Here is a 26,285-nt window from a genome sequence, read left to right on the forward strand (position 1 = left end):
TTTGCTGCAATCCTTGCATCAAAACTGGTTATGCTAATTCTACTGTCTACATTGTTCATTCTGTTATCCAATAATTGTATGGAGCTTAGAGAGATTTTATTTGGCTTCGGGAGCCGCCACCTAATTGAATCCAATAATCTTTTTTTTTTTTTTTTTTTTTTTTATTGCTTAGATGTGTGGACGAGCTCACAGCCCACCTGGTGTTAAGTGGTTACTGGAGCCCATAGACATCTACAACGTAAATGCGCCACCCACCTTGAGATATAAGTTCTAAGTTCTCAGTATAGTGACAACGGCTACCTCACCCTTCGAACCGAAACGCATTACTGCTTCACGGCGGAAATAGGCGGGGTGGTGGTACCTACCCGTGCGGACTCCCAAGAGGTCCTACCACCAGTGAAAATCTTATTAATCTTATCAAATCTTATTAAATCTCGGATTATAATATAAACTAAACAAAATTAGAATGTGTGTTATTTTTTTTTTCCTTCACTATTTACTGTTATTTTCAGTCGTCGAATGATAACGAAAGTAAAAGGTTATTGGTGGCAGTGAATTAATGAACTTGCAATAACAATATCTGTTTTTAGTGCCTATTCCTCTAAATCAGCGGTCGGGGATTTTTTTAAATTATTACTCCAAAATATTTTTGTGGTAGTTGATATTACCCCATGGCGAAGAACAAAAAAAATACGAAATCACTTCTTTTTAGTATCTTTCATATTGTAGCCCCCATGATAATTTTGAAAAGAAAACGATAACTAAAAATTTAATTTACTCACAAAAGTTTCATTTTTATCCCCCAAAATTTCATTTACCCCATTTGGGGTAATTTACCCCGGTTCCCCGACCGCTGCTCTAAATGAATTGCGTAAATATATTTTGCAAAATATATTGGAAACATAATGACAACTACTTTTACGCTTTAATCTTGCGTTTTTTTATGATTTTCGAACTATTGTTTCCGACGATTCCAATGCTTTACAGTTTTCGTGGTCACGGGCGAAGACAATCGTAAAACTAATTTTAATTGCGTCTGCGACTAGCAAAGGCCGAAGGAAAAGCTCAAATCAATAGACATTTAAATATTCAATACAATACCAAATGGCTTTTAAAGGAGATATTCGTGTTAAGATTACGCCTATTAATGTAAGCACAACTTCGATTGTATTAAGTACCTATTTGAATACCAGATATTTAGAAATATCTATGAATTTAAATGCCATGTAACTTCATTTACGGTGCATTGATACAAAATAGTAATTATATATGTACGAAAACGATAGGGACCGTAACTAATCTTGATGTTTAATCGTGAAGAGATCTTTCCACTTCTCCATGTTGTTTTCCAGAATCAATTTAATACCTAAAATTAGTTTTAATTGTATCTATGGATTTGTTTTTGTACAGATTTAGAATAAGCTTTAATATAAACCAAAATGGTACAAAATAAAAATGCGTATTGGCATCATACTAAATTGTAAATTCAAAAATAAAATTGAAAACAACGAAGTTGTGTTGTTCAGATTATAATTTTCTGAAGGGATTGAGAATTGACGTTAGTCTCATATCTATTGAATATCTTTTTTTATAGCCCTAAATGGGAGTACACTTGGTAAATATGTACTCACAGAAGCCAATACACATCATAACAAGAATGCCACCTACGTTGAAGTAAAAAACTGAATCATTGGACCAGAAGGCATAACTGTTTCGCGGCAGAAGTAGGCGATGAGACCTATCTATGCAAACATAATATATCTTACCACTATTATAATAATAGCCAATTTATTGTACTATTATGATTTACGATAAGATATTTCCAACGGAGTTTCTCGCCGGATCTTCTCAATGGGTCAAGATGCCGATTTGGTGTTGATTATGCGAAACATTCCTCTTCCTAGGGCTAGTGTTCGGAAGTTCTTTCAGGTTGAGCCCGTGAGCTCACCCACTCGTCTGCACAGAAATATCATATCATAGAGTTTCTGGATTAATGCTACTGCACATTTACAAATGATCGTGAAATGTATTAGTTTAGTTCGGCAAAATATAATGTAATTTAGTCGCATTGGCAAATCACAATAGCAATACCTAAAAATATTAATGTGAGGATTTTAGATGACGGGAAAGAAGAATTTTGGTAATTGCTCAAAAAAGCCAGACTACATCCGGCTTTTATGATTAATAACGCGATGAAGAACAATATTGATATTCGAAAATAAAAATTAATCATAAAAAACAAGCAATGAAGCATAATAAAGAAATGTCACATTTGCACTGTTAAGCCTAATAGAAACATCCGCCACAAGACAGTCGTGAATCAAACAGAATTGGATAACAAGTGATAATTATATTACTCGTAAATCACGGTATAGGTTGGCGTCGAACAGAACTTTTAATTTACAAGTCAACCCGTCAAACACGGGCGTCGTTTGCAGCTGTGTTGATCATAGAATATAGATAATAGTAGACTTGTAATAGCGTTGGGTGCTTTTTATAAAGATTCTTTTAAATATTAACTTCATCTTTACACCTATCTATACATACTATTGTATATTCTGCGTTAAGTGTTGTGTCTTTGCAGTCATCCAGCTCTGGAATGAACTCCCCTTCATGATATTTCTTGAATACCATGACATGTCCTTCTTCAGAATAACTTCAAAAGAGTTTTGAGCCTGGAATTGTTGTTGAGTCACACGCTTGTCTTATGGCCTTCATTCTGCATTCATCTGACCCACCATGCGATGAGTGCTCATGAACACCAGCATTACTGTGAGCTTAGTTAAGTCACTGTCTACTGCTATAAAATATATTAATTTATCTTACAGTAGTTTCTCTTCTATTCTACAAACATCTTCTATGTTTCAAGTCGCTGACCCCGTGAACTTTGAAGATGGAGTCGTTACGTAAACTTATGCAAAACGAGACGAAGATGTACCTTAAACACTAACTTTATGTACACACTTTCACGTTTCTGTAAACCGCTAATGGATGTTTAGCATCATTATGCTGTACGTAATACTGATGAAGGGGAGTTGCCGGCTTCGTGATGACATTTCGTTATTATTTTATAGTTTTTGATGGGTTCTAAGGGCTTAGCTGTTTTTTCGTGTGCCATGTAGTTATATATGAGATGTTTGGATATAATTTCTATGTAAGATTTATTTATGTAAGAGTCTGGAACGGCTGTACCAATATCGATGAAATTTTCAGAAAATCTTCAAATTGACCTAGCAGGCAATCCTGTGATGTTTGATCGCGATCCGATAATGGTTACAAAACCAAAGATCATCTAGCAAATTAATTCGGTTTTGTCTAATATATAATGGTCTAATAAATTTCACACAGCGTGCTGAAATCCTCGCTTTCTTGTTTTCTATATAAAATAAAGCAATATTGTACTAAATACAATTTTAATATCTGAAATTAGATTCATTTAGGTTTAGGGCATTAATTTTCGTATTTTGTTTAAATTTAATCGTACAAGATAACCGCTGACCTTGTGGTAGGACCTCTTGTGACTGGTAGTAGTAGGTCCCCTTGTGACTGGTGGTAGGACCTCTTGGGAGTCCGCACGGGTAGGTACCATCACCCTACATATTTCAGGGTTTCGGTTTGAAGGGCCGAATGCAGCCGTTGTAACTATACTGAGATCTTAGAACTCATATCTCAATGGCATTTACGATATAGATGTCTATGAGATCCGTTAACCACTTAACCCCAAGTGGGCTGTGAGCTCATCCACCCACCTTGCAAAAAAATAATATCCGAACAAACTAGTAAGTTGTTCAGCAACTAGCATGCGTAAGAACGTAGCCAATTTCAAAGCCTTTAAGGCAACCCATAAAATTGTCGGTAAAACAACTATGCTATTATATTACGAAGCTATTTATTTTACAGACTGTTTCCTTGCAAGTATTTACGCAGTTTGTCGCGTGTGCGGATAGGATCGAGTTTAAGATGAGATCGTCTGATAAAGGCCCGCATGTACGATAACCCGACCTTTGGATCTAGGCATCGTATTGATTACTATCCGGTCCTATTGTGCGGCCATTTCTATAACATATTTGGATATAAATCTCTTGTTCTAAAGGTGCTAAATTGTAACGAAAAAATCTAGTTTGCTAATAAACGGAAAACGTTTATTCTTGTTATCATCGATTGAAATCGAGCTTTATTCTCATGGCAGACAGCACGATTTCAAATAAACCGAATTGTACACCTGTCTCTAGTGAAGGATCAAGGAACTTTAATCGGGCTCCCGACGGCTTATTGCAAAAAGGTTTAAACGACTCAAGAATTCCTTTCTACTTAGGGCGTTGTTCAGATACTTCAATTAGATCGCTCAGATAGAGCTAAATGCCAAGCTGCCTGTAAAGACTTGATTTCACGATCGACACATTAACCTCCAATATTACCGGGTTTGGCACTAAATTGGGTCATAATGCACGCTTTTATTGATGTAATGCGTAGGGAGTAAACTTTTTCAACTTTTGTAAATTATCTATTTCTATCTATTTAAAAAAAAAAGTTGTTTTACGGTAATTGAAGATGAACACGGCCATAACATGTTTTTTTTAAATTTTATCTTGAATTAATTACGTTTATGTAACAACAAAATATCTATATTACTAGCTAACCCGGCAAACGTTGTTTTGCCATATATAGGATTTCTAAGGAATTTCTAGTGTATAAAAAAAACTAACTTATTGTAATTGTGTAAGGATGTGGTAAATGAGTGAAAGAGGCATGTGGCGCTGTGAACCATGAGAGAATATAAAAATAACAAAACTTCATTAAACCACATAATGCCCCATTATAACAAAAAAAATTGTCCAAAAAAAATTTTTAGGGTTGGACAGGCCTTATGAATTAGGGGTATGACAAATAGATAGTAGCCGATTCTCAGACCTACTGAGCATGCATATAAAATTTCATAAAAATCGGTCATACCGTTTCAGAGGAATATGGTAACTAATAACTAACATTGTTTCACGAGAATTTTATATAAAATTTTTAAATAAACCAACAAAAGATGATTCACTTATCTTAAAATCTAAACCCAAGATGACTCTTTGAATGGACACAGCTTCACTTATCAGCGTAAATCAAAGGGTGGATACGGAAACGTTAGGAATAAACCGAGGTAACATGTAACGGGTTCGATGCTGTGATGCAATTTTATAAAATACCGCGGCGTCTAGTCTGCTATTAAATAGAATTCCTTTCAGTTACTGGAATCATTCTTATCGACAGGCACTATAAGGTTATTTTTTCTATGCATCACAATTCGTTATAGCATTTTATAGTGAAATATTGTTTGAGTTAAATATTCAGTCTTACGCGTTACGTTACAAACAAAATTTGTGAACATATTTTTTATCTTATTGAGTTCCATTGAAACTAATTACACTAAGATTTCAAGATTGAATCGGAATTTTAAAAATAATTTGTGCGATATTTTTTTTTGCTTAGGTGGCTGGACGAGCTCACAGCCCACCTGGTGTTAAGTGGTTACTGAAGCCCATAGACATCCACAACGTAAATGCGCCACCCGCCTTGAGATACAAGTTCTAAGGTCTCAAGTATAATTACAACGGCTGCCCCACCCTTCAAACCGAAACCCATTACTGCTTCACGGCAGAAATAGGCAGGGTGGTGGTACCTACCCGTGTGGACTCACAAGAGGTCCTACCACCAGTAATAATTACATAGATAGGTATATATAAATCTTCGAATTGAATTAATTTCGATATTGTAAATTCATAACTGTAAATTTAGGGTCTAAATGCGGTTTAATTCGAAATATACACAAATATATACATTCCTCTCTATTTATATTATAATAATATGTATTATTATACTCGTATTCTGTAATTTTTGATAATTTAATAACAACAAACCTGAATTTGTTTAGATATTTTGTGTTCCAGCTTAATCTAAAAGAATTATTTTAACGCCCGTTGTCCTATAGAAGTTATTTATTGAAAGTTTCGCAGTTTAATCTTTCTAATTAACTTAACCTAATAGGTGTATGGCTCTAATAAAGAATAAAAAAAAAACAAAATTCTTTTTAAACTCATCGAAAACTTACGAGATCGATAACTGCGTCCGCTTAATCATAAATGTTATTTGGCAGCGCATCTCGCGGTCGTATGAGGTCGTGCACCCGTCACATGAATGCCTTTTTAATACGCTTCTATTAGCTTCAGACGTATGTATGTAACGCAATGTAACGGAATCTTTGAACATGATTTTGACCCCCTTCAAAACGTCGGATTAACTCGAAATTTGGTATACTTATTAAGGACCGATGACAATTCAATATTTAACAATATTGAAATTGAAAAAAATATATTGAGAAGATTGAAATTCAACTAAAAAATGAAAAATAAATAATAGTTTAAAAAAAACTAACAAAATACGGTTTTAAAGAAAATCCAACTAAAAAATAGAAAATAAAGGCTTTTTTACAATAAAATCATTTTTTCTTACACTATTTTTAATTCAAATTTATTAAAATTTATTTTCTATTTTTTTAAACTATTATTTATTTTTTAAGTATGGAACACATTGCGTCATTACACTATGTAATTATTTGAGAGAGATTTATAAATTGATTACGGCCTGTTCGTTTTTTCCCCTGTTACGTATGTATTGTACAAAAATCGAATGCTATTATTAACCTATTGATTCATTGAATATAAGTGACATATTTTTGAATTAATGCACAAAAAAAAACGAATAATGACTGCACAAGCTAGCTCGTAATTTCATTGGACTGTCAAAACCATTCATAAAAAATGTCTTTGCTTTTTGTCGTCAAATCCGATGGAAGCATTTTATAACGTTGCATTATTATAGCCCTACCAGAATTCAATAAGATTCTAAGAAACGATACGCTTACATGTAAGTTTACGATGCATCGAGCAAAAGGGATATAAAGTTTAATTTGCTTTTAAAAAAAAAAGTAAGAGTAAGATTTATGAATTATCGCATTGCTTTTGAAATTAACACACACGTGTAATCCGTCCTAAGCTATTTCGCAAATTTACACCTACACAACGTCGGTTATGCTTGAACATTTAATATCTATATCTATACTAATATTATCTATACTAATATTATAAAGAGGAAAGGTTTGTTTGTTTGTTTGTTTCGAATAGGCTCCGAAACTACTGGACCGATTTGAAAAACTCTTTTTCCATTAGAAGCCGACATTGTCCCTGATGAACATAGGCTACTTTTTTAATTTTTTTTTTTTTTTTTTGTTTCATGTGTGAATTATTGTTTCCGAAGCGAAGCGAGGGCGGGTCGCTAGTTAGAGATAATAGCGTTCATCCATACTACCTGGAGCCACTGCGGTCATCTACAGTGCGTTTCCAGAGGTCGTTTTTGCCACGTACCATCCGGCTATGGAATGAGCTCCCCTCCACGGTGTTTCCCGAGCGCTATGACATGTCCTTCTTCAAGCGAGGCTTGTGGAGAGTATTAAGCGGTAGGCAGCGGCTTGGCTCTGCCCCTGGCATTACTGAAGTCCATGGGCGACGGTAACCACTTACCATCAGGTGGGCCATATGCTCGTCTGCCTACAAGGGTTAAAAAAAAAATTTGTCGTCCATCAGTTTCATGCCTTCAAATACATATTGTAAAATGCGACTCATAGCATTTTTACATACTAATTCATACTAATTAAACACTGGTGGTAGGACCTCGCGTGAGTCCACACGGGTAGGTACCACCGCCCCGCCTATTTCTGCCGTGAAGTAGTAATGCATTTCGGTTTGAAGGGTGGGGCAGCCGTTGTAACTATACTGAGACCTTAGAACTCACGTCTCAGGGTGGGTGGCGGTATTAGCGTTTTAGATGTCTATTTGCTCCAGTAACTACTTAACACCAGGTGGGCTGTGAGTTCGTCCACCTAACTAATATCGGAATTATTCGAGATGATTCCTTCATCTCCTTTTTATCATCGCACCTCCCGCCATCGGAGCAGAGTTCATCCATATTATCTGGAACCGCTGCGTTCATCGACAGTGCGTTTCCAAAGATCTTTTTTGCCACGTACCATCCGGCTTTGGAATGAACTCCCCTCCACGGTGTTTTCCGAGCGCTATGACATGTCCTTCTTCAAACGAGGCTTGCGGAGAGTTCTTTATGGTAGGCAGCGGCTTGGCTCTGCCCCTGGCATTGCTGACGTCCATGAGCGACGGTGACCACTTACCATCAGGTGGGCCGTAGGCTCGTCTGCCTACAAAGGCAATAAAAAAAAAAAAAAAAAAAAAAAACTAAGCAATAAAAAAAACCATGGCAAAGCAATTAACATAAGTTATTCGGCTTTTAAATTTAATCTAGTCACGCACTAGTAGTCTATCAATAAATCATATAATAATAATATTACATAAAGTAATATTTTGTTAAAGTTGCGTACGACTTTGAATTGCGGTAATCGAACAAGAAAGTTCTTAAACCTGAGCATTCGCATACAAATTTCACAATAACACTTCTTGTTTATTGGAATGTTTGTCGCGACACTTACTTTTCTATACCGTAACCGTTTCAAGGGTGTTTGGGTTCTGCTTTCGAGTCATGGTGATCGATGCACGACCTCTACGAAGTTTACGATCTTGCAGAAACAGACGCTAGAACGTGAGATATACCCCTTCTTACTCCGTATCGACGCGTCGCTGTCGATTAAGCAGTTGGCATAGGGATCAAGTCCGATTTATAACCCTAAATTTTGGATCCCCACCGTGTGTTAAGCTGGGGTATTGTCGAGAAAAACCTAAGAAAACTTCATATAGTTTACCTATCTCGCTTCTTGCTAACGAGCCACTGGGAGTGGGAGACAGACGACCGTAATTCCTAAATTACGCTGGCCTTGATCCAGTGTGGTGTTCAGGTATTCCATGTTGACGGCATCGTTGAGGTGGACTTCGGATTGGCGTTCGGTGGAGGCAGGGTGGTGAGTAGATACGCATTCTTCCCGAAACTCATCTCCTTGTCCCAGACTACCTCGGATGGGTTCTGTCCTATCTGAGAGTTGGACGTGAGTGAGCGTCCGTTTACTCAATTTAGATCCTAGACGCTTCAAATACCGCCCCTACGCATAGGCGCAAGTAAGGCGATTTTTATTCACGCAAAAAAACGCCATACCATTTCAGAGCACTTAACTTTTCACAGCTATATGAGCATAACGGCAGCCCATTATTTGCGTTTTCTATTATTCGCTTAGCCATCTTTTATGTTTGATGAAGCTATGAACTTTCGTATGTTACAAAAAGCGGAAACGCGCTTCGTTCGTAAAGTGTTAATTTCATATAGCATTTGTCTGGAGTCGTTAAATCTCCGTGCTAATAACTGTTTGATTGAATCTCGGTTTAACATTGTGTGAGTGCGTATTGTTTCGAAATACACTTCGATCAACAATAGTAACTAGATAAAGGGATACGTACAAAATTAAAGCAAAAACTGTCCGCGTGAATATATACATTCGTTTACTAACAAACGGAGAAAAAGGGTTTTGAAACACTTTTACTTTCAAACTAATAACAACTATGGCACCTAGTAATAAAGTCACAAATCTCCAAAACATTATCTAATACTTACGATCATTCGTCACATAAAACGAGCAAAGCAATAAATTACTCCTGTCACTTACCAATAAAAAGACATATTTTAAACAACTTTTAATGTTAAATCAATCTTAAACCGCAATAAATAAAGTAACTTTTCCCTTAATTGCTCTGAGAACTAACATCGTTTTGCTTTATTTATTTTTGCTTCTTGAAATGCCGATTTCTATTTACTACAGGAGGTAAGGGAGTCGCGCTTAACACTAAAATAATTTATTAATGAATTAAAGTAAAAGTTTAGTTGTTTACTTTTTATGTTTTGGAAATGTATGTTTGTTAGTATCTATACATTACTTATTATTTTATTGGCGTTACGTTTTTGTGTAATATATATTTTTAAGTTTTCGCGACCAGTGCACATTATAAAACAACGTTTAAACGGTTTCAAGCGTGGTATTTTTATTACAATGTTTCGGCCACATTTCAGTAACCGTGAGCACGGAAGGCAAAGATGTCCAGTGTCAATAAGCGGAGTTCTTAGCTGGCTTATAAAAGTTATCTCTTGTTTCTCTGGCGACAATCGAGATCCATTCTGCACACGTGATTGCTAGGAAAGCTAAAATAAAAATGGAAAGCTAAGTATCTAATGAGAGTCAAACAAACAGACACAAAAGCAGCATTAACCAATTTTAACCAACTAATTTTGAAGTACTGCTAACAAATTTAAAAAAATTATTACAACACAAATCTACTCCATGCATATGCTGTTCTGTTAAGCAAAAGTTTGTCCATGTGTTGGCCGAGCCTTGGCCAACATTTGTAGCGGTGGTTAAAAATCGGTAATTTTGTTCAAAATTTAATATTATTTATAAGTTTAAAGCTTACAATATAGTTTAAACTTCACGTACTTACCGAAAGTAAGATACTCCGGCCGTTAAATTGCTTTTTCGGGCCTTATTTTTGCAACTTTTGAATACACACTGCGGTATTGTGAGACGGGTTGACATTGGCTGTGTTTGAAGTGAACTAAACAAAATAAGAGCTCACATTTCAAGTGCGCTGTTATTTGACGAGACGGATTTTATGCACCGACCCGAAATCTAGTTACTATTGTTGATCGAAGGAAATACATTAACACTACCGTTTCATTGACAGCACTATATCTTGAAATTTACTTAAGTGTGTGTGACCGTTGTGTGTTGCCAATGATAGTATACGATAATGAGGCTTGGTCGCTGACAATGGACCTAAGAAGGCTCAAAGTCACTCAAACAGCAACGGAAACCGCTATGCTCGGAGTTTCTCTGGGAAATGGCCGCGAAAATGAATGGAGATTTGTAGAAAAACCAAGGTAACTGACAAAGCTCGAAGGATTGCGATATTGTAGTGGCAGTGGGTAGGATACATTGCTGGTAGAATAGATGGCTGCTGGGGCCAAAAAGTTCTCGAGTAGCGACCGCGTACCGGAAAGCGAAACGTGGATAAGCCTCCCACGAGATGAACCCATGACTTACTGAAAGTCACGGGAAACCACTGGATGCACAAGATAAAAGCTATTATAGCGAACTTTGGGGGAGGCCTATGTCCAACAGTGGATGTCCGTGGGCCGACATAGCCCGGTCGATGGAGGATCAGAACGGGTTATGTCGAACTCCAAGATGACTACCGACCAAGACCCATCAATGACTCCCTCCTGACGTCTAATTCCGCCCGAGATGAACACAAGACAGGGTACGTAGAGTGATCGTGCGGTCAACAGTACAACTAGACGCGCAAACCTGGGCCAAAAAGTATTACAACCCGTCCTATCGAATATTCCAAGCTGAAGGGACAACCTCGTGTAATAAAAATCGTCCTAATCCTATATATAATGAACAAATTCAAATTTTCTGAATACCGATGAAACTTGTGAGCTCATAAAGCTCACAAGGTGACAGCTGCAGCGAAACATATCATTAATTCCGAAACCATACATCGTCATTCCCATGCAAAAGAAACATGGATCTAGCGACTGAAGAAATGAATATCACATTCAGGTCTTTAACAGTAAAAATCAAATATAAACAAATAACAAAAAAAATAAAAATAACGTAGATAATTTCTTGACAAATTAAATACTTAATAACCAACGCATTCAAAATTTATGTTGTATGTAGCTATGAATATTCACGGCGCGGTTTGAACCGGGAACAAAAACCGCAGAAACTATAAACAATGGTCTGTACCATTACAATAGAGAATACCGTGCTAAAATTATACATTTCGCCGCTCGATTCGTGCTCAAGTCTTTTAAACTGGCCGGTATTTTGAAAGAGTGGATGTTTATCTAAATTTTCTTTTTAAAGTGATCGCCTTTTTATTTCTTTTCTTTATGTTTTCATACTTTTCCCCTGCTTATTCGTTGGTAGCCTAAGGGGCTTCTTCCAGCTACGCGCGGATGGGTAGGTGAGCTCACGGGCTCAATCTAAGAGAATATTTTAACAATAGCCCTAACAAGAGTAGTGCGTCGCAACTTCGTAGAATCTAACATCGGATCGGAATCCCGACCCACCGAGAATACTCAGCAAGAAACTTAGCGGGTTAAAATTTCATTATACTAGATAGGTGAATGAGTTACAGAATTTGATTACCATCACTCAGTTTGAGACCCGAAGTCAGAGCATCTGTTGTATAACAGCTATACAATACTTTAGATTTAAACGCATACTACCAATTCCGGTCATCGTTCTTGTTGAACCCGTCGCTTGCGACGAAGGGCTCGACAAGCAAATTAACCCTCAGACACAGCCCACTGAGTTTCTCGCCGGATCTTCTCAGCGGGTCGCGTTTCCGAGCCGGTGGTAGATTCTGCGAAGCACGGCTCTTGCTAGGGTTCGTGTTAGCAACGTCATCAGGTTTGAGCCCCGTGAGCTCACCTACTAGTTAAGGTTACGCTGATATAGCCTCTCATGGCTCTCAGCTTAGGTAGGAAAAAAAAACAATTTGTAACTAATTTAGAAATAAATATACTTATAGTATAAGCCCCTGAGGCTGGGTTATGAAAAGAAACAGAGATGACAGCTAATCGAGACCGAAAATGAACTATATCAAATTTTAGACAGAGCAGCTTTAACGTAGGTTAAATCACAATTTCACTAGAATAATTTCCAATAATATCTGTAAATACAATCTAGTTTCTACGATTGTAAGTAAATCTTGCGACATATAATAGGATCATAGTAGACGGCGAACGTCCCACTAAACGTAATCTTTACTAATGCGGTTAACGGACTATTCTTTATGTCATCAAGGTTAGGTTTAATTCGATCTTAAATTGTGGCGTTCCGTACAAAACTTGGATGCGGTTGGCGTACGTATATCTTCCTGAGTAATTACGATAGGGAAAACGAAATAGTATATACATATTTCGGCATAGAACAAATTTATTAATTCTTATAAAATTATTTTCACTGTTTATTTAAATGATAAGATGTTTATTAACTTGTAGCCGAAGACGACCACTGTGACATTGTTTTGATTGTTAAACAAGTAAGATGCTGTTTTGAATAATAATAAATATTAGGGTAATAATAATAAACAGGGTTATCGCTGTGACTTTATTATAAAAAGGCAGCACTTCGCCTGATAAGTGACGTGGTCTCTGGATCGACCCCTAAACTTCCACATTCAAAAAGAGTCGTTTCCAAATTGAAATAAAACTGTCAGTTTGCCGTATTGTTGTGAGAATTAATGATTGCTCGAGCGCTCATATATATATTGACATTCATTACAATGAATCCGATACTACTGAACTCAGACGCTGACGGCTAACCACCATCTAACCAGCTAACCAGAGCTAACATCTAACTACTAACCAGAAATTTTTTATATGAAAAAAAAAGTTGTTCATTTACCTGCATTATAAAATGTTTAAACAAGTATTGTATAGGTATATGTACTAATGTAATATTAAATTAGGTCATAAGTTCGAAGTGTCGGTTGCTTTCTATTACGAGTATATTACCCAACCTTCAAGATCAGAGCGCTACTATCTTCTTCGCGCCAGGAGTTGGCGTGATGGTTCCTTCCCGTTCGGGTATACTACGACCTATAATTAGTTGTTGATAGTTAATTATTTAGTTGTCTTTGGGTCGGTATTATAAAGTATTTGCAAACACAAATGGACACAAAGAAAGTTTTCATTTAAGACGAACACAAAATATAGAAAGAAGGAGAAAGTAACAAGAAATAGACAGTCCAAGCAACACAGCAATAATTTAAAGGCGTAGTAAGAAAAGATAATACGGGATGCGCGCTCGCAAGTCAGATTTCGACTGGTGGCGGTGGATCGGTAAAAATGCGACGACCGGTTCGTCTATGCACCGATGTACTAGCGAAATATTATCGCCGCCGCTATACTGCAGTTATCGCCCGACTTTGCTTGTGAATTTAATTTTGTTTAGTGTAAATAATGTTTTGTATGATTGTGTGATAAATCAATGTGTTGATATAAAATAAAGTATGTATGTGTTGTTGTGTAGTGTAATTATAATAAAATATTATAAAATAAATAATGTGAGTCACCCACACGCACATTTATAAATTGAAATTACGATTTTTTTTTACCTTGTCTTAATCAAATTCTCTATTGACCACATTTTGACTTACCTCCAACACAAAAGGAAAAACAGTAAACGACCAATAACTATAACTCAGCCCGAGGCAATGTTGTAGATCAAATTAAATCTTACATCGATATGATGTTCAATATTACATGATTCATCAAAAATTTTAGTTCGATCATTCTATGAGATATTTCAAATCAAATTTGATTATGATGCGACAGCTATGAAGATTTTCTGATAAAAGTAATGTAAGCGTGCATTTACGCGTAAGCATTAACTGAACAAGGATGCCAGGTACTACGAGAATAGGAAACTCATTGTATTAGCCAGAGTCCTACTTACACAGGATAAAGCCTCGTAAAAAGCAACAGTCATTATATCGTTTCAAGAACAGGGCTGGGCTGAATTAAAGAATACTCATTCAATGAAAATGTATTTTGTAAGCTATTCAAACAAAATTTTCAATAAATCTCTAATATGACTTTTATCTATATGACGTCTCCCCTTTTGAAGCTTCCAAGCACAATTTAAGGCGTTTAGTCTCTTCTTAGCAGATTTTGTATCGTTAAAACATTAGACAACAATTGTGTTCTATCACTATGCTTCAAAACTATGATAAAATCATGTTATTATACACCACGCAATGAACTTGCGATCAGAGACTATCAGAAAATTAAAGATGTATTCATTGTAAAGAAAATGAAAACAAAATTGCATTACAAACTACAATTTAAAGTAATTTATAATGCCCGATCTGATATGCCAATGGCCATAAACATTCTTATGTAAGATCTAACAAGTAGATGGTTTACATCCGTTACTTTAATTTCTACACACCTCTAAGATTCAAACTATCATCCAGCAAAGACCGGTATCGTCATTTCGCTTCAAATTATTTATTGCTTGCACCACCCACCAGCTTTTATACGCTACTTTTAACATTTTCTTATGATTTACTATTGGATAATCTATATTTAATGTCATTTCCAGTGTTAGATTTATAATATTTAAGGCTACGTTTGCAACGTTGTTATTTTAACCTCCGTTAGAATCTCTTTTTGAACCTGTGTCCATCTAATTCTTAGTGTAGGTCTTTCCATATGCCTTTCGCATCCTGTCCTTACCAGCTATTTTGACTAGGTTTATCTGTCCACTTCATTAGTTGTCTGTTCAAGCTACGACGTCCAGTATGAGGTGGAGACCTCGTCCAATCCTTTTTCAATACTTTCAATCAATTTAATTCAAGTCCAATACTTTTGTGCCCCACTGATTGTCAGTGCGATGACATGTGTGGCCGGCCCACTTCCAATTTCTCCGATTTCTGCATTGTGCGTCCTATCCCGTAAAGAAATGTCCAACATAACCGTTAGAATAATAGTTGCTAATTTTACGATTGTTAAGGGCGCTTAAGCAATGTCCTTCATAAACTTCATGGATTACTTTACCTTTGTATTGGACGCTGTAACTTAGATGAAATAACGTTATCTAGACTAAGACTATCATAAATTCGCTTTAAGTTCAGCTGTTGTGGTGCGAGATCCATGACTTGGGTTTTGTAATAATATTTATTATCTTTACGTTGCGTCCGCGTTCCACCAGGCCGCAATAAGGAGTCTAAGAAAAGCTACAATTGGTACAAAAATGATGGATTGAGGTAATTTGTTTTCATGTTCGGTTAGCAATATATCTATTGAAGATTGAGGACAATATTTTTATATTGGGTATCTTACTGAATACATACGTAATTGGATTATTTTTATGGATTCAGTTATACTTAATTGTACTAATATTTTAACTATAGGGAAATAAATAATTATAGAGACACTAAACTTTCTCTATAGTTTTGACCGTGTAAAATTTGTAATTTAGAAAGAATTAAACCTGCATTTTCCTTGGATAAAAAACAGTTTATTGGATCAGTCTAGTCTGTGAACTAAAAAGTCGATTTGTAGATTAGTCATTAAAACCACTGTATGCCTTTTCTTGCGTCGGTTATTTTATGATAAAAAGTATGTTATGTTTGTTTAGGTTGTGTAGGATCGTAATCTTCCAAATTCGTTAAGTTAGTTTTGCGTAATTCAGTTACATACAAACTTTCATAATTATTTATAATGTTAATGTATGTATATTTCACATAGCACTTATTACAAAGGCCATGGCAACTGTGTGCAAACAAAATAAGCTTATGTTCCTCCTTTGTAAATAAAATATATATTTTATAATAATTAATATTACCATTAACATAATCACAGGGATTAAATAAACAAAAACATCATTTCTTTTTAATATATGACGTTCTACAATTTTAAGAGACTCACGGATTATCCGTAACATTGTATAATCGATTGCAGATTAACCTGTAACTCAACCAGTCCTATGAAACTGTTTAATAAATGTTTTTTTCTTTTTGTTACAGTGAGATGCCGCGGTGGAGTGCGCTGATCCGGCATGGACAAACATCGATATGGCTTTTCCTATGCCTGGTTTATCTGGTCATCGCCACTCCCGGTAAGAATAACATAAAGTGTGAAGAAAATTGACATTTAGGATATCTTCAAATATCGATCCTAAAAAATCCGATAATTGATATTTTAGTGGACATTACAACGTGTATATCATGATTCATTCGTTTGGAGATATCGAAGTCACAATTTCGCATAAAGTCTCTCCCCATCCCAAGCAGAACAGGTGACTGTGTCGTGATACAAACAGGTAGAGTCGTAGCACTCACGTGTGCGGGCTTTTCGCATCAATTTTGTGTAATGTTCAGCGTGCTTAGTGAGAGTTTTTTAACGTTCTCGATAGCGTAAAAGTTAACTCATCAACATTTGTATGCAGTTGGAACAGCGCCTCCAGCGGCAAACGTAGGCAAACTGCATACAGATTTGAGTTAACTTTTACGCTATCGAGAACGTTAAAAACTTGGACTAAGCACACAGATAATGATGTTGTTCGTTCCCTCTGGGTCACCTCATACGTCACTCACGGAAGAAGACGGGTTGTGCTAATCTAGGCTGTCATATAAGAAAAATATGTTTTCATTATGAGTAAACAATTCTAACAAACTAACGGACTGTAAACAAACAAGCAATCAGAATGAGAAACACAACTTAATCAATGTAACAATGGATTGTTTACGAGTACACAGCTATCGATTTGTTATTTTAATATGAATGAATTCATTGTTTACATTCATTATTGTCACTCGATCGTTAACAAGCATTTGTTTACTAGATTTATTTTTGTTTGTATACCTCAAAGATTTTCGTGAATGCTTGATTTGATATGTCGAGTAGTCCAAAATTCACGTCAAACCAGACTGGCGACTAAGTCGCGAATTAATCAGAAAAAAAAAAATCGATTGCATTGATACGGTGTCTGTCATGGAAAATTATTTTTTAATCTAGTAATATGGTAATTTAAAACCCATTTACTGTCCATTATGTTTATCTGACACCTTTTGGTGATGCTCAAATGAATTTGTTCTATAACACACGAACTAATGATCTATGTTGCTGTAGGAAAATTTAAAACCAAAATACGGATTTCTATTTCTCTCGAAAGATCGATAGATCGATCTAAAGATAGAGTGACCAACATAATTGCACTAAAACCGAAAAGTTTTTTTTTTTTAAATCTTTATTTAAGAAGATTATTCCCCAGGGGAGGGCGGACAAGCCCTGGCCCTCTAAGTGTTTCGGGTCCCCCTCATATATCGGTCTGGGGACCGGCGAGGGGGACCTAAGAAGACGTCGTGCAAGCTGCTCTGCACGCGTTTTACGCAAGAGCATCCGGGTGATGGAAGGCCGGCTATCCTCGACCCACGCTGGTTCTGACCCAGCGGGGTATTCCGTAGGATAGCTCACTCTAACCGGTGCCATCTAGGCGGGCTCCGGATAGCCTGCCGACCGAGAGGGCTGGTTGTCGTGGCGCCGACGACCGCCAGTCCGGCGTCCCGAGGGGGAGGGTGATGGGAGAGATGTGCTCCGCACTAAACACTTCACTTTCCCCCCTTTGCCTTTTCATGAGTTCTGTCTCATGTGAGGTTTGGACGTTGGTTGTTGAGCGACAGGAGGTTTTAGTCGGTTCGACTCCGACATGCTCCGCCCGCCGTCCCCAGTGGAGGGCGGAAGTCCGGCGATTTCCTCCTGAGCAAAAAAAAAAGTGAATATGTCACTCCATTGTGCAACAATAGAGAGTAACAAAATAATGATATAAAAAAAATAAAGGAAACTGTTATCGTCTCTGAAGGCCCACCAAAACTATTTTATAAAGTGACTTAGCCATTTCGGATTCCCGAAAATCGAAAAGTTGAGAGACACGAATAAAATATCTCATAATTATCAAGATAAAGATGCAAACCTAACTGTTGGTACCGTGAATCGTTAACGCCCACGTATCTGTTATTTTAGTACCAGTTTCTCCATACAAGGTTTATCTAACAGATTAATGATTATTTCAAACCGTTATCTAGTTAATTGTCAAAGAACTAATGATGGCGGCCATTGAAATGATCTCTAAGTATTGTATAGTAATAGGTATTGGCCGTAAAGTTGTTGTGTTTTTGTTTCGAAAAAGCTCTGTTATGACTACCCGCAAAAATTATAGTTTGCGTAATTACTGGTAGTAGGACCACTTGTGAGTCCGCGCGGGTGGGTACCACCACCCTGCCTATTTCTGCCGTGAAGCAGTAATGCGTTTCGGTTTGAAGGGTGGGGCAGCCGTTGTAACTTACTTGAGACCTTAGAACTTATATCTCAAGGTGGGTGGCGCATTTACGTTGTGGATGTCTATGAGCTCCAGTAACCACTTAACACCAGGTGGGCTGTGAGCTCGTACACCCATCTAAGCAATAAATAAAAAAAAAACTTCGTTTTCAGAATTGAACAGTATCACGCTGTGGTCAGTGCATGTTCAATTAAAACCAAATTTTATCCGTTGTTATGTGTCAACAATATGTGTGAAATATAAAACAGAGAATATAATTTTTTTCTCAGGTGTCTGTAGACGAAAAAAATCTATGATCAGTGTATGTTGTTAGTGATGTTAATACGACAGTGAGATGTCTCTAGTTAGACATAAGATGAAATGTTTCAAGATTACAATGACTCTTTATAATTCGAATTGGTGTGCGGATTCGTGGTAGAAATAGTTAGGACGGTGATATCTATGTACATATCTGAGCGGGCTCACAAGCCGTCCATCAGAATTCTACCAGAATCTTACTAATACGGCATAGTGACGGGGATAGTAGAGAGATATCTGGAAAAGCTCTGATTGTTTTATATGTATTAGTGGTCTACCGGTAGTCGAAATTCGACTATAATTAATTGAAATTATAAATTTGAACATTATTATGGTTCTATTGTCAAAGACTATTATTATATTATACTTCTATAATCACAGATTTCGCCAAGACTACACTATAGACAAATAATATTAACGACAAACAATATAAATCTTTTCTCAATTTGACCACAGACTTTAAACAATAACAAAAGTTTGATAATAAACAAAGAGTATATATGCGTGTGTGTGTGTGTTAAGTACGTGATAGTGTATGTCATGTTTTTTTATTGATTTAATGTATTGTTTAGGCATAATTAAAAAAAATTGCATTCTGCACTCCTTCTCTTTATTCTCTATAAGTGTGGGAAATTTCATACTCCTCCGTCCGCGCAATTTTCGTAAAAACGGATACAATGTTTTTGCTTCACGTATATACTCAGACCTTGCTTACGTTTTGCTTTTAAACTTACAAGCGTTTGTCCGATGATCGAATTTCGACAATAAACACTAATGCCTCAAGACTTAGATTAATTTGTGCATTACATTATGTGTGTTGGTTATTTACATTTTGAAAAATAAAAACAAAAAAATTGGTAGCACTAAATTTCGTCAATGCTACTTCAAACTAAAACACACACAAAATCGGTTTACAACAAGAGGAGCTGTTTCATCTTTGCCCGTATGTAAATTAAATCTCTAATGCTTTTCTGGATACTATCACTAAGTGCATAATTATCATTATCATTATCCTAAAGATAAAGTTTAGACATTTTAACAGTCCTTAGCTCAGTTTTTCTTCACTGTTATATTATTATGTATCAGAAATATAGAAGTAAGATACTAAAGAAAGTACACTCAGATCCAGAATACCAAGTATCTGTTAGCAAAACAACTTTATACCTAGAGTCCTTCTTCAGACGAGGCTTGCGAGGGGTACTTAGCGTTAGTCAGTGGCTTGACTCTACTCTTGGCTTTGCTGAAGTCCACAAGTGACGGTACAAACCCACCATCAGGTTTTTTTTATTGCCTTAGTAGGCAGACGAGCATACGGCCCACTCGATGGTGAGTGGTTACCGTTGCTCATAGACGTCAGCAATTCCAGGGACAGTGTCAAGCCGCTGCCTACCGTAGACCGTACGCCCGTCGGCCTGCAAAGACAATAAAAGAAAAGTATTTCCTTTAGTTTTTGTGAGACATTGATACAAATTTAATTTTACGATATTATAATCTCTCGTTTTTTTTATCGTTATATTATTTTCGACGTTTTCATTACAGTTTTCTTGGTCACGGAATTAATATGATATTATAATGACAATAAACAACTCGAGATTAAACTCCAAAAGTAATTTCAACCATTTATCTTATAGATTATACAATCGACTACGACCGATACCGGATCTCATGCTAAAGTACTAGGGATCAATAACCACTTCACTAACAAAAATGCATACATTTTATAATTTTTAAAAGCTTAGTTGTTACAAATTTAATTGAAAAATGTAAACTATAAAGTAGATGATTTATCACCCTGCCAAAGAAGTTTACGATAAAAGTTTCGTTATAATCTTTTGGTATTCAGCTAAAGCATTAAAACCGCTTAACATAAGCTCAGTTACATAATTTTATAGCGTATTGCGGCTTTGGATTTAATAATTTAAGAGTAGATACTATATTCTAAATATTTTAATATGGTTAAAATATGTATTAAATTACATATTAGGGACAGTTTGTTTACAGTTGCAGTGCGTCTTGTGAGCCCGCACGAATAGGTACCACTCCGACTATCTCTGCGGTGAGGTAGTATTGCGTTTTGGTTTGAAGGGTGGAATACGTGATATACACACACTGGGATAGCACTGATACGTGGTCCTTGACTATGGGCCTTATCAGTGTTAGGTAAAGAATGTAATTATATGGCAACACTGCCAGACTGCATACGCCATTAAAATGAGTCACACAGAGCCCATGTCATTTTTATTATAAAGTATAGCTACACGCTACAACCCGGCCATTCTATCACTTCATAATCCGAAGGCTTAAGGTCACCCAAAGAGCAACAGAGAGGGCTATGCTCGGAGTTTCCTTGTGAAATCAAATCAGAAATGAAGAGATTCGCAGGAAAACCATGGTAACCAGCATAGCCCATGGGTTTGCGAAGTTGAAGTGACAGCAGGCATGGTACATTGCTCGTAGAACAGATGAACTCGCTGGGGCCGAAAAGTTCTTAAGTGACGACCGCGTGCTGGAGGGAAGACGTAGCGTGGGTAGGTCTCCCACGAGGTGGAACGAAGACCTGCTAAAAGTCGCGGGAATTCGTTGAATTTCGTTATTGCGGCGCACCTTAGGGGAGACCTATGTCCAGCAGTAGACGTTTGTGGGCTGAAATATAGATACAATGTACCTATATACAATTGAGATCTAGATCTCATATCTGGCGTACTGTGAGCTTTTTAAAACCGTTAATGATAGAAATAAAAAAAAACGATCGCTATCAAACAATGGAATGGAAAGAAATGCTTTTGATATCTTGATTTTTTCAATGCTGAAAAAAAGCTTTTCTCATTACAGAAATTTAGAAAAACGAAACATAATTGTACTAAAGAATGATCATAACACGTTATTTAAAATGAATCCTTATGTTTATAATATACTTATACTTATGTACATGTACTTATGTATGTATTTAAGGAATAGAAAGCACTTCATAGCAGTTACAATTCAAATACCGTTGGACAATCATTAACAATCTCACGTGCTTACGTAATCGGCAATTATTGGAGGGAAGCCAGACCTAAGTCTTGCGTTAATTAGCCGACGGCTCAACGTAGTCCCAGAGAACTCTGCACCTGTCCTTTTCAATATTTATGGCGGTCTGTTAGACTCGAGCTATTCCGTTAGGTAGATAGAGACTATGGAACTTTGATGTGTGACGTCATAATTAGAATCGAAAACCCCTCAGGCGAGATGTAGTCTTCAGTGTTATGGGTACCGAAATTACATAACATTACTATTTTTTTTCTTTTTTGTGTCTTATGAATAGTGAAATGTGTTATATTATTATTTTGTGTTTATGATTATACTAGCGACCCGTCCTCGCTTCGCTTCGGAAACATTAAAACACACATGAAACCAAAAAAAAAATTAAACAAAAATTAAAAAAAGTAGCATGTTCATCAGGGACAATGTCAGCTTCTAATGGAAAAAGAATTTTTCAAATCGGTCCAGTAGTTTCGGAGCCTATTCGAAACAAACAAACAAACAAATCTTTCCTCTTTATAATATTATTATAGTATAGATATGTGAGAATATTTATACAGATATATGGTATGGTATAGATATATAGATATACGTGTACATTTTACATTATTATTATGATATAATAATATGTAAGGCGTTGTATCTCAGATAATGCCTTAGGCAGTAAGTCCGCTACTGTACTTTTGTAAATAAACCTGCATAAATAAGAGACAAAAGCAGTACATACACTCAGATTCACAATTTTTGAAATGAAATACGTACTTAACAATTGTTCACGATTGACTTCCACGGTGAAAAAATAACACCGTGTAATAAAAATCAAACACGCAAAATTATAATTTGCGTAATCACAGGTGGTAGGACGTCTTGTGAATCCGCACGGGTAGGTACCATCACCCTGCCTATTTCTGCCGTGAAGCAGTAATGCGTTTCGTTTTAAAGGGTGGGGTAGCCGTTGTGCTGTTAAAACTGAGACCTTACAACTCATGTCTCGAGGTGGGTGGCGGCATTTGCGTTCTAGATGTCTATAGGCTCCGGTTATCACTTAACACCAGGTGGGCCGTGAGTTCGTCCACCCAGCTAAGCTATAATTTTTATTTATTAAATAACTGTTAGAAAAACAACTATATACCTAGTAAGAAGGACTCTTCAATCGAGGCTTGCGGAGAGTTCTCAACGGTAGGCAGCGGTTTGGCTTTGCTCCTGGTATTGCTAATGTTCACGAGCGACCATAAACACACACTATTAGGTGGGCTGTAAGTTCGTGTGCCTACAGGGGCTATAAACAAAATGTAAAGTTTATTATTTAATAGAGTCGTGACGTGCAATCATAAAATCGAATTACTAAATTGTCTGTTTGTATTGTTGAAAAGTGCAATTCTGAATTAGTATAATTGCAATGAGTATCTCCGCAGTCTCGACGTCCTGCTAAATGGCGTTTAATTGCGAACACTCGTAAATACTTTCGTGTTATGACTGTGAACTAATTTGTGTAAATATTAGTGTAAATGACCTTTGGTTTTTAGATTATTAACTATTTTATTATGTTAGGGCGAAATCTAGTGGATTTTAACTTTAACACCAAAAATCTTTATTAAAAAAAGAAACGGTAACCACTTAACATCAGGTGGGCCGTTTGTTCGACTGCCTACAAAGGCAATAAAAAAAAACTCATCAGGAAAGCCGAAGACTGCCATTGATATTCATCTTCTTTTAAAATAAATTTAGTGTGCCAGTGTGAACTAACTAAAATAAACCGATCTTCCTACATTCTATATAATATTATAGAACTTTCATATCAAATCTTATTTCGGTTAGAAATTTTAAATGGTAATATTTTGAATTCGGCCGGATAGTATTCAAAGGAGAAACAAATTTGTTTCTTTATTAAACACATTTTCTATGGCTATATTACCATGGATGCCATACAAGAATGCAAATTTTATCTAAACTGCAATAAACTACTTTAAAACTGACGCGAATGTCTTATAAATATGAATGGGCATTAGTAAATTAAGACTAAGGAATAATAAAATAAACATATTGATATATAATAATTCTATACTATTTTATATAAAATACATAAGAAAAGTATTCTATATCTAAGAGATCTTTTTTACCACTTTCATCAGAATTATTTAATAGCAACAGAATATTCATCATGCTATTTTACTACTTTTTAGTTTAAGCGGTGACATGTATTAAAACATTTCTTTTTTCATTTCAGAATATGTTAATAATATTGATGTGTTAATAACGTAAGAATTTTTGTTCCAAGGTCCATGCGAAGTGGAAACGGGTCAATCGAGTATTATAGTCGATATCGAAGAAAGCAGAGGAGATCGTAAGTTAAAGGCATAATAATATAAAACTCTCCTGTTGTTTTTACTGCATATGCTATACGCAAGAGTCAGCAAGCTGAAGTGGCAGTGGGCTGGCATTATATGCCGTAGGACTGACGATCGCTGGAGCAGACGGGCTCTCGAGTGGAGACCGCGCAGCGGAAGACGTAACGTGGGATGCCCCCTGGCTAGGTGGTGCGATGACCTCCGAACGGAGGCTGGTAAGAAGTGGATGAGGAGAGCTGTAGACCGGGCTCAGTGGTGTGGATTGGGAGAGGCCTATGTCCAGCAGTGGACGACTGGGCTGTTGATGATGATGATGATGATGATGATGATGATGATGATGATGCTATACGCAAACATATGCAATCTAACTTATCTTACCTGGGGTCGAGGATTATCAATGCTATCATGAAGGAGATACCTGCAGTCATTTTTCTTAGGTTTAAATGATAACATAAAAATATCTATAATGGCTCCATACTTCAAACAGGAGCACAATGTTCACGATTGACTTCCACTGTGAAGGAATAACATTGTGTAATAAAAATCAAACCCGCAAAATTATAATTTACGTAATTACTGGTGGTATGACTACTTGTGAGTCCGCATGGGTAGGTAACCACCACCCTGCCTATTTCTGCCGTGAAGCAGTAATGTGTTTCGGTTTGAAGGGTGGGGCAGCCGTTGTAACTGAAGACCTTAGAACTCATATCTCAAGGTGGGTAGCGGCATTTACGTTGTAGATATCTATGGGCTCCGATAACCACTTAAAACCAAGTGGGCTGTGAGTTCGTCCACCCATCTATGCAATAAATAAATAAAACATGACGCTTGACCGACGGCGACAGGACGTGTGGTTACGCAGTATAGAGAACTAACCGATCTTGAAATTAGGCAGTAATTTTGATACAGAAACAAGACGAGGAAACTGCAATACCGCTCATAACAGACTTAAACGGTTAAATCTTATCAATCCCTATCTCTCATAGTGATTGAAGTCTCAAGATATTACTGTAAATGCAGTCGTTGTTCTTCAAATTGAAACGAATAATAATGGTTAAGTACCCGTACGATGACTGGGTTTGTGATGTTTAGATTTTTGGTGTATAACAATACACATCCTTATTCCAATACTCCTTAAAGGAAGATGTGGTTTTTGGTTCCAAGTGCTTGCTCCGAGGCCCATCCGCATCTCTGTAACGGGACGCGAGGTCCCCACGTATTTAAAGTAAGACTCTGCTAATGAAATCACGACTCCCATTTCAGAAGTTAACCAAAGCACGGTGCCAGCAATCTTGCCAGTAGTGGGGGAGCCAGATGTGGATGTAGTATTATCGACAGTGTTCCCTAAGGGGCCAACGCTGTTTCAGCTCGATGGAAAACGCTTACAACTACTCCAGCCCCTCGATAGAGACGCGGACAACCTCTCACATATGGTCTTTCAGGTAAAGATAAGCCTTAACAAATCAACTGTTTTAAATGATGAAACACATTACAAAATTACTGGTGGCAGGACCTCTTGTGAGTCCGCACGAGTATGTACCACCGCCCTGCCTATTTCTGCCGTGAAGCAGTAATATGTTTTAGTTTGAAGGTCGGGGCAACCTTAGATATCTCAAGGTGGGTGGCGCCTTTACGTTGTAGATGTCTATGGGCTCCATTAACCACTTAACACCAGGTGGGCTGTGAGCTCGTCCACCCATCTAATAAACAAC

At 36.8% G+C, this 26,285-nt stretch overlaps 1 protein-coding gene and 1 long non-coding RNA gene across 7 annotated transcripts in view; one reads left to right on the top strand and one right to left on the bottom strand.

The window, feature by feature from the left end:
- The window catches only part of LOC101741348 (cadherin-99C), a 171,500-nt gene that overhangs the window by 113,140 nt on the left and 32,075 nt on the right, over positions 1–26,285 (top strand). For all 6 annotated transcript variants that reach the window (XM_012689959.4, XM_062669108.1, XM_062669106.1 and 3 more), the window contains 3 exons: positions 16,596–16,687; positions 24,504–24,569; positions 25,837–26,015. In XM_012689959.4, the coding sequence (XP_012545413.1) occupies positions 16,600–16,687; positions 24,504–24,569; positions 25,837–26,015 (333 nt within the window). In that variant the 5' untranslated portion in view covers positions 16,596–16,599. The remainder of the gene's footprint in view (positions 1–16,595; positions 16,688–24,503; positions 24,570–25,836; positions 26,016–26,285) is intronic.
- On the bottom strand, positions 9,784–10,696 carry LOC134199087 (uncharacterized). Its single transcript, XR_009973447.1, has 2 exons — positions 10,488–10,696; positions 9,784–10,191 (listed from the first exon to the last, which is right to left on the bottom strand). It is a non-coding gene; the product is annotated as an uncharacterized LOC134199087 (long non-coding RNA).

The sequence above is a fragment of the Bombyx mori genome, chromosome 6 (assembly GCF_030269925.1).
Source record: "Bombyx mori chromosome 6, ASM3026992v2".
In the NCBI taxonomy this organism is placed as follows: domain Eukaryota; kingdom Metazoa; phylum Arthropoda; class Insecta; order Lepidoptera; family Bombycidae; genus Bombyx; species Bombyx mori.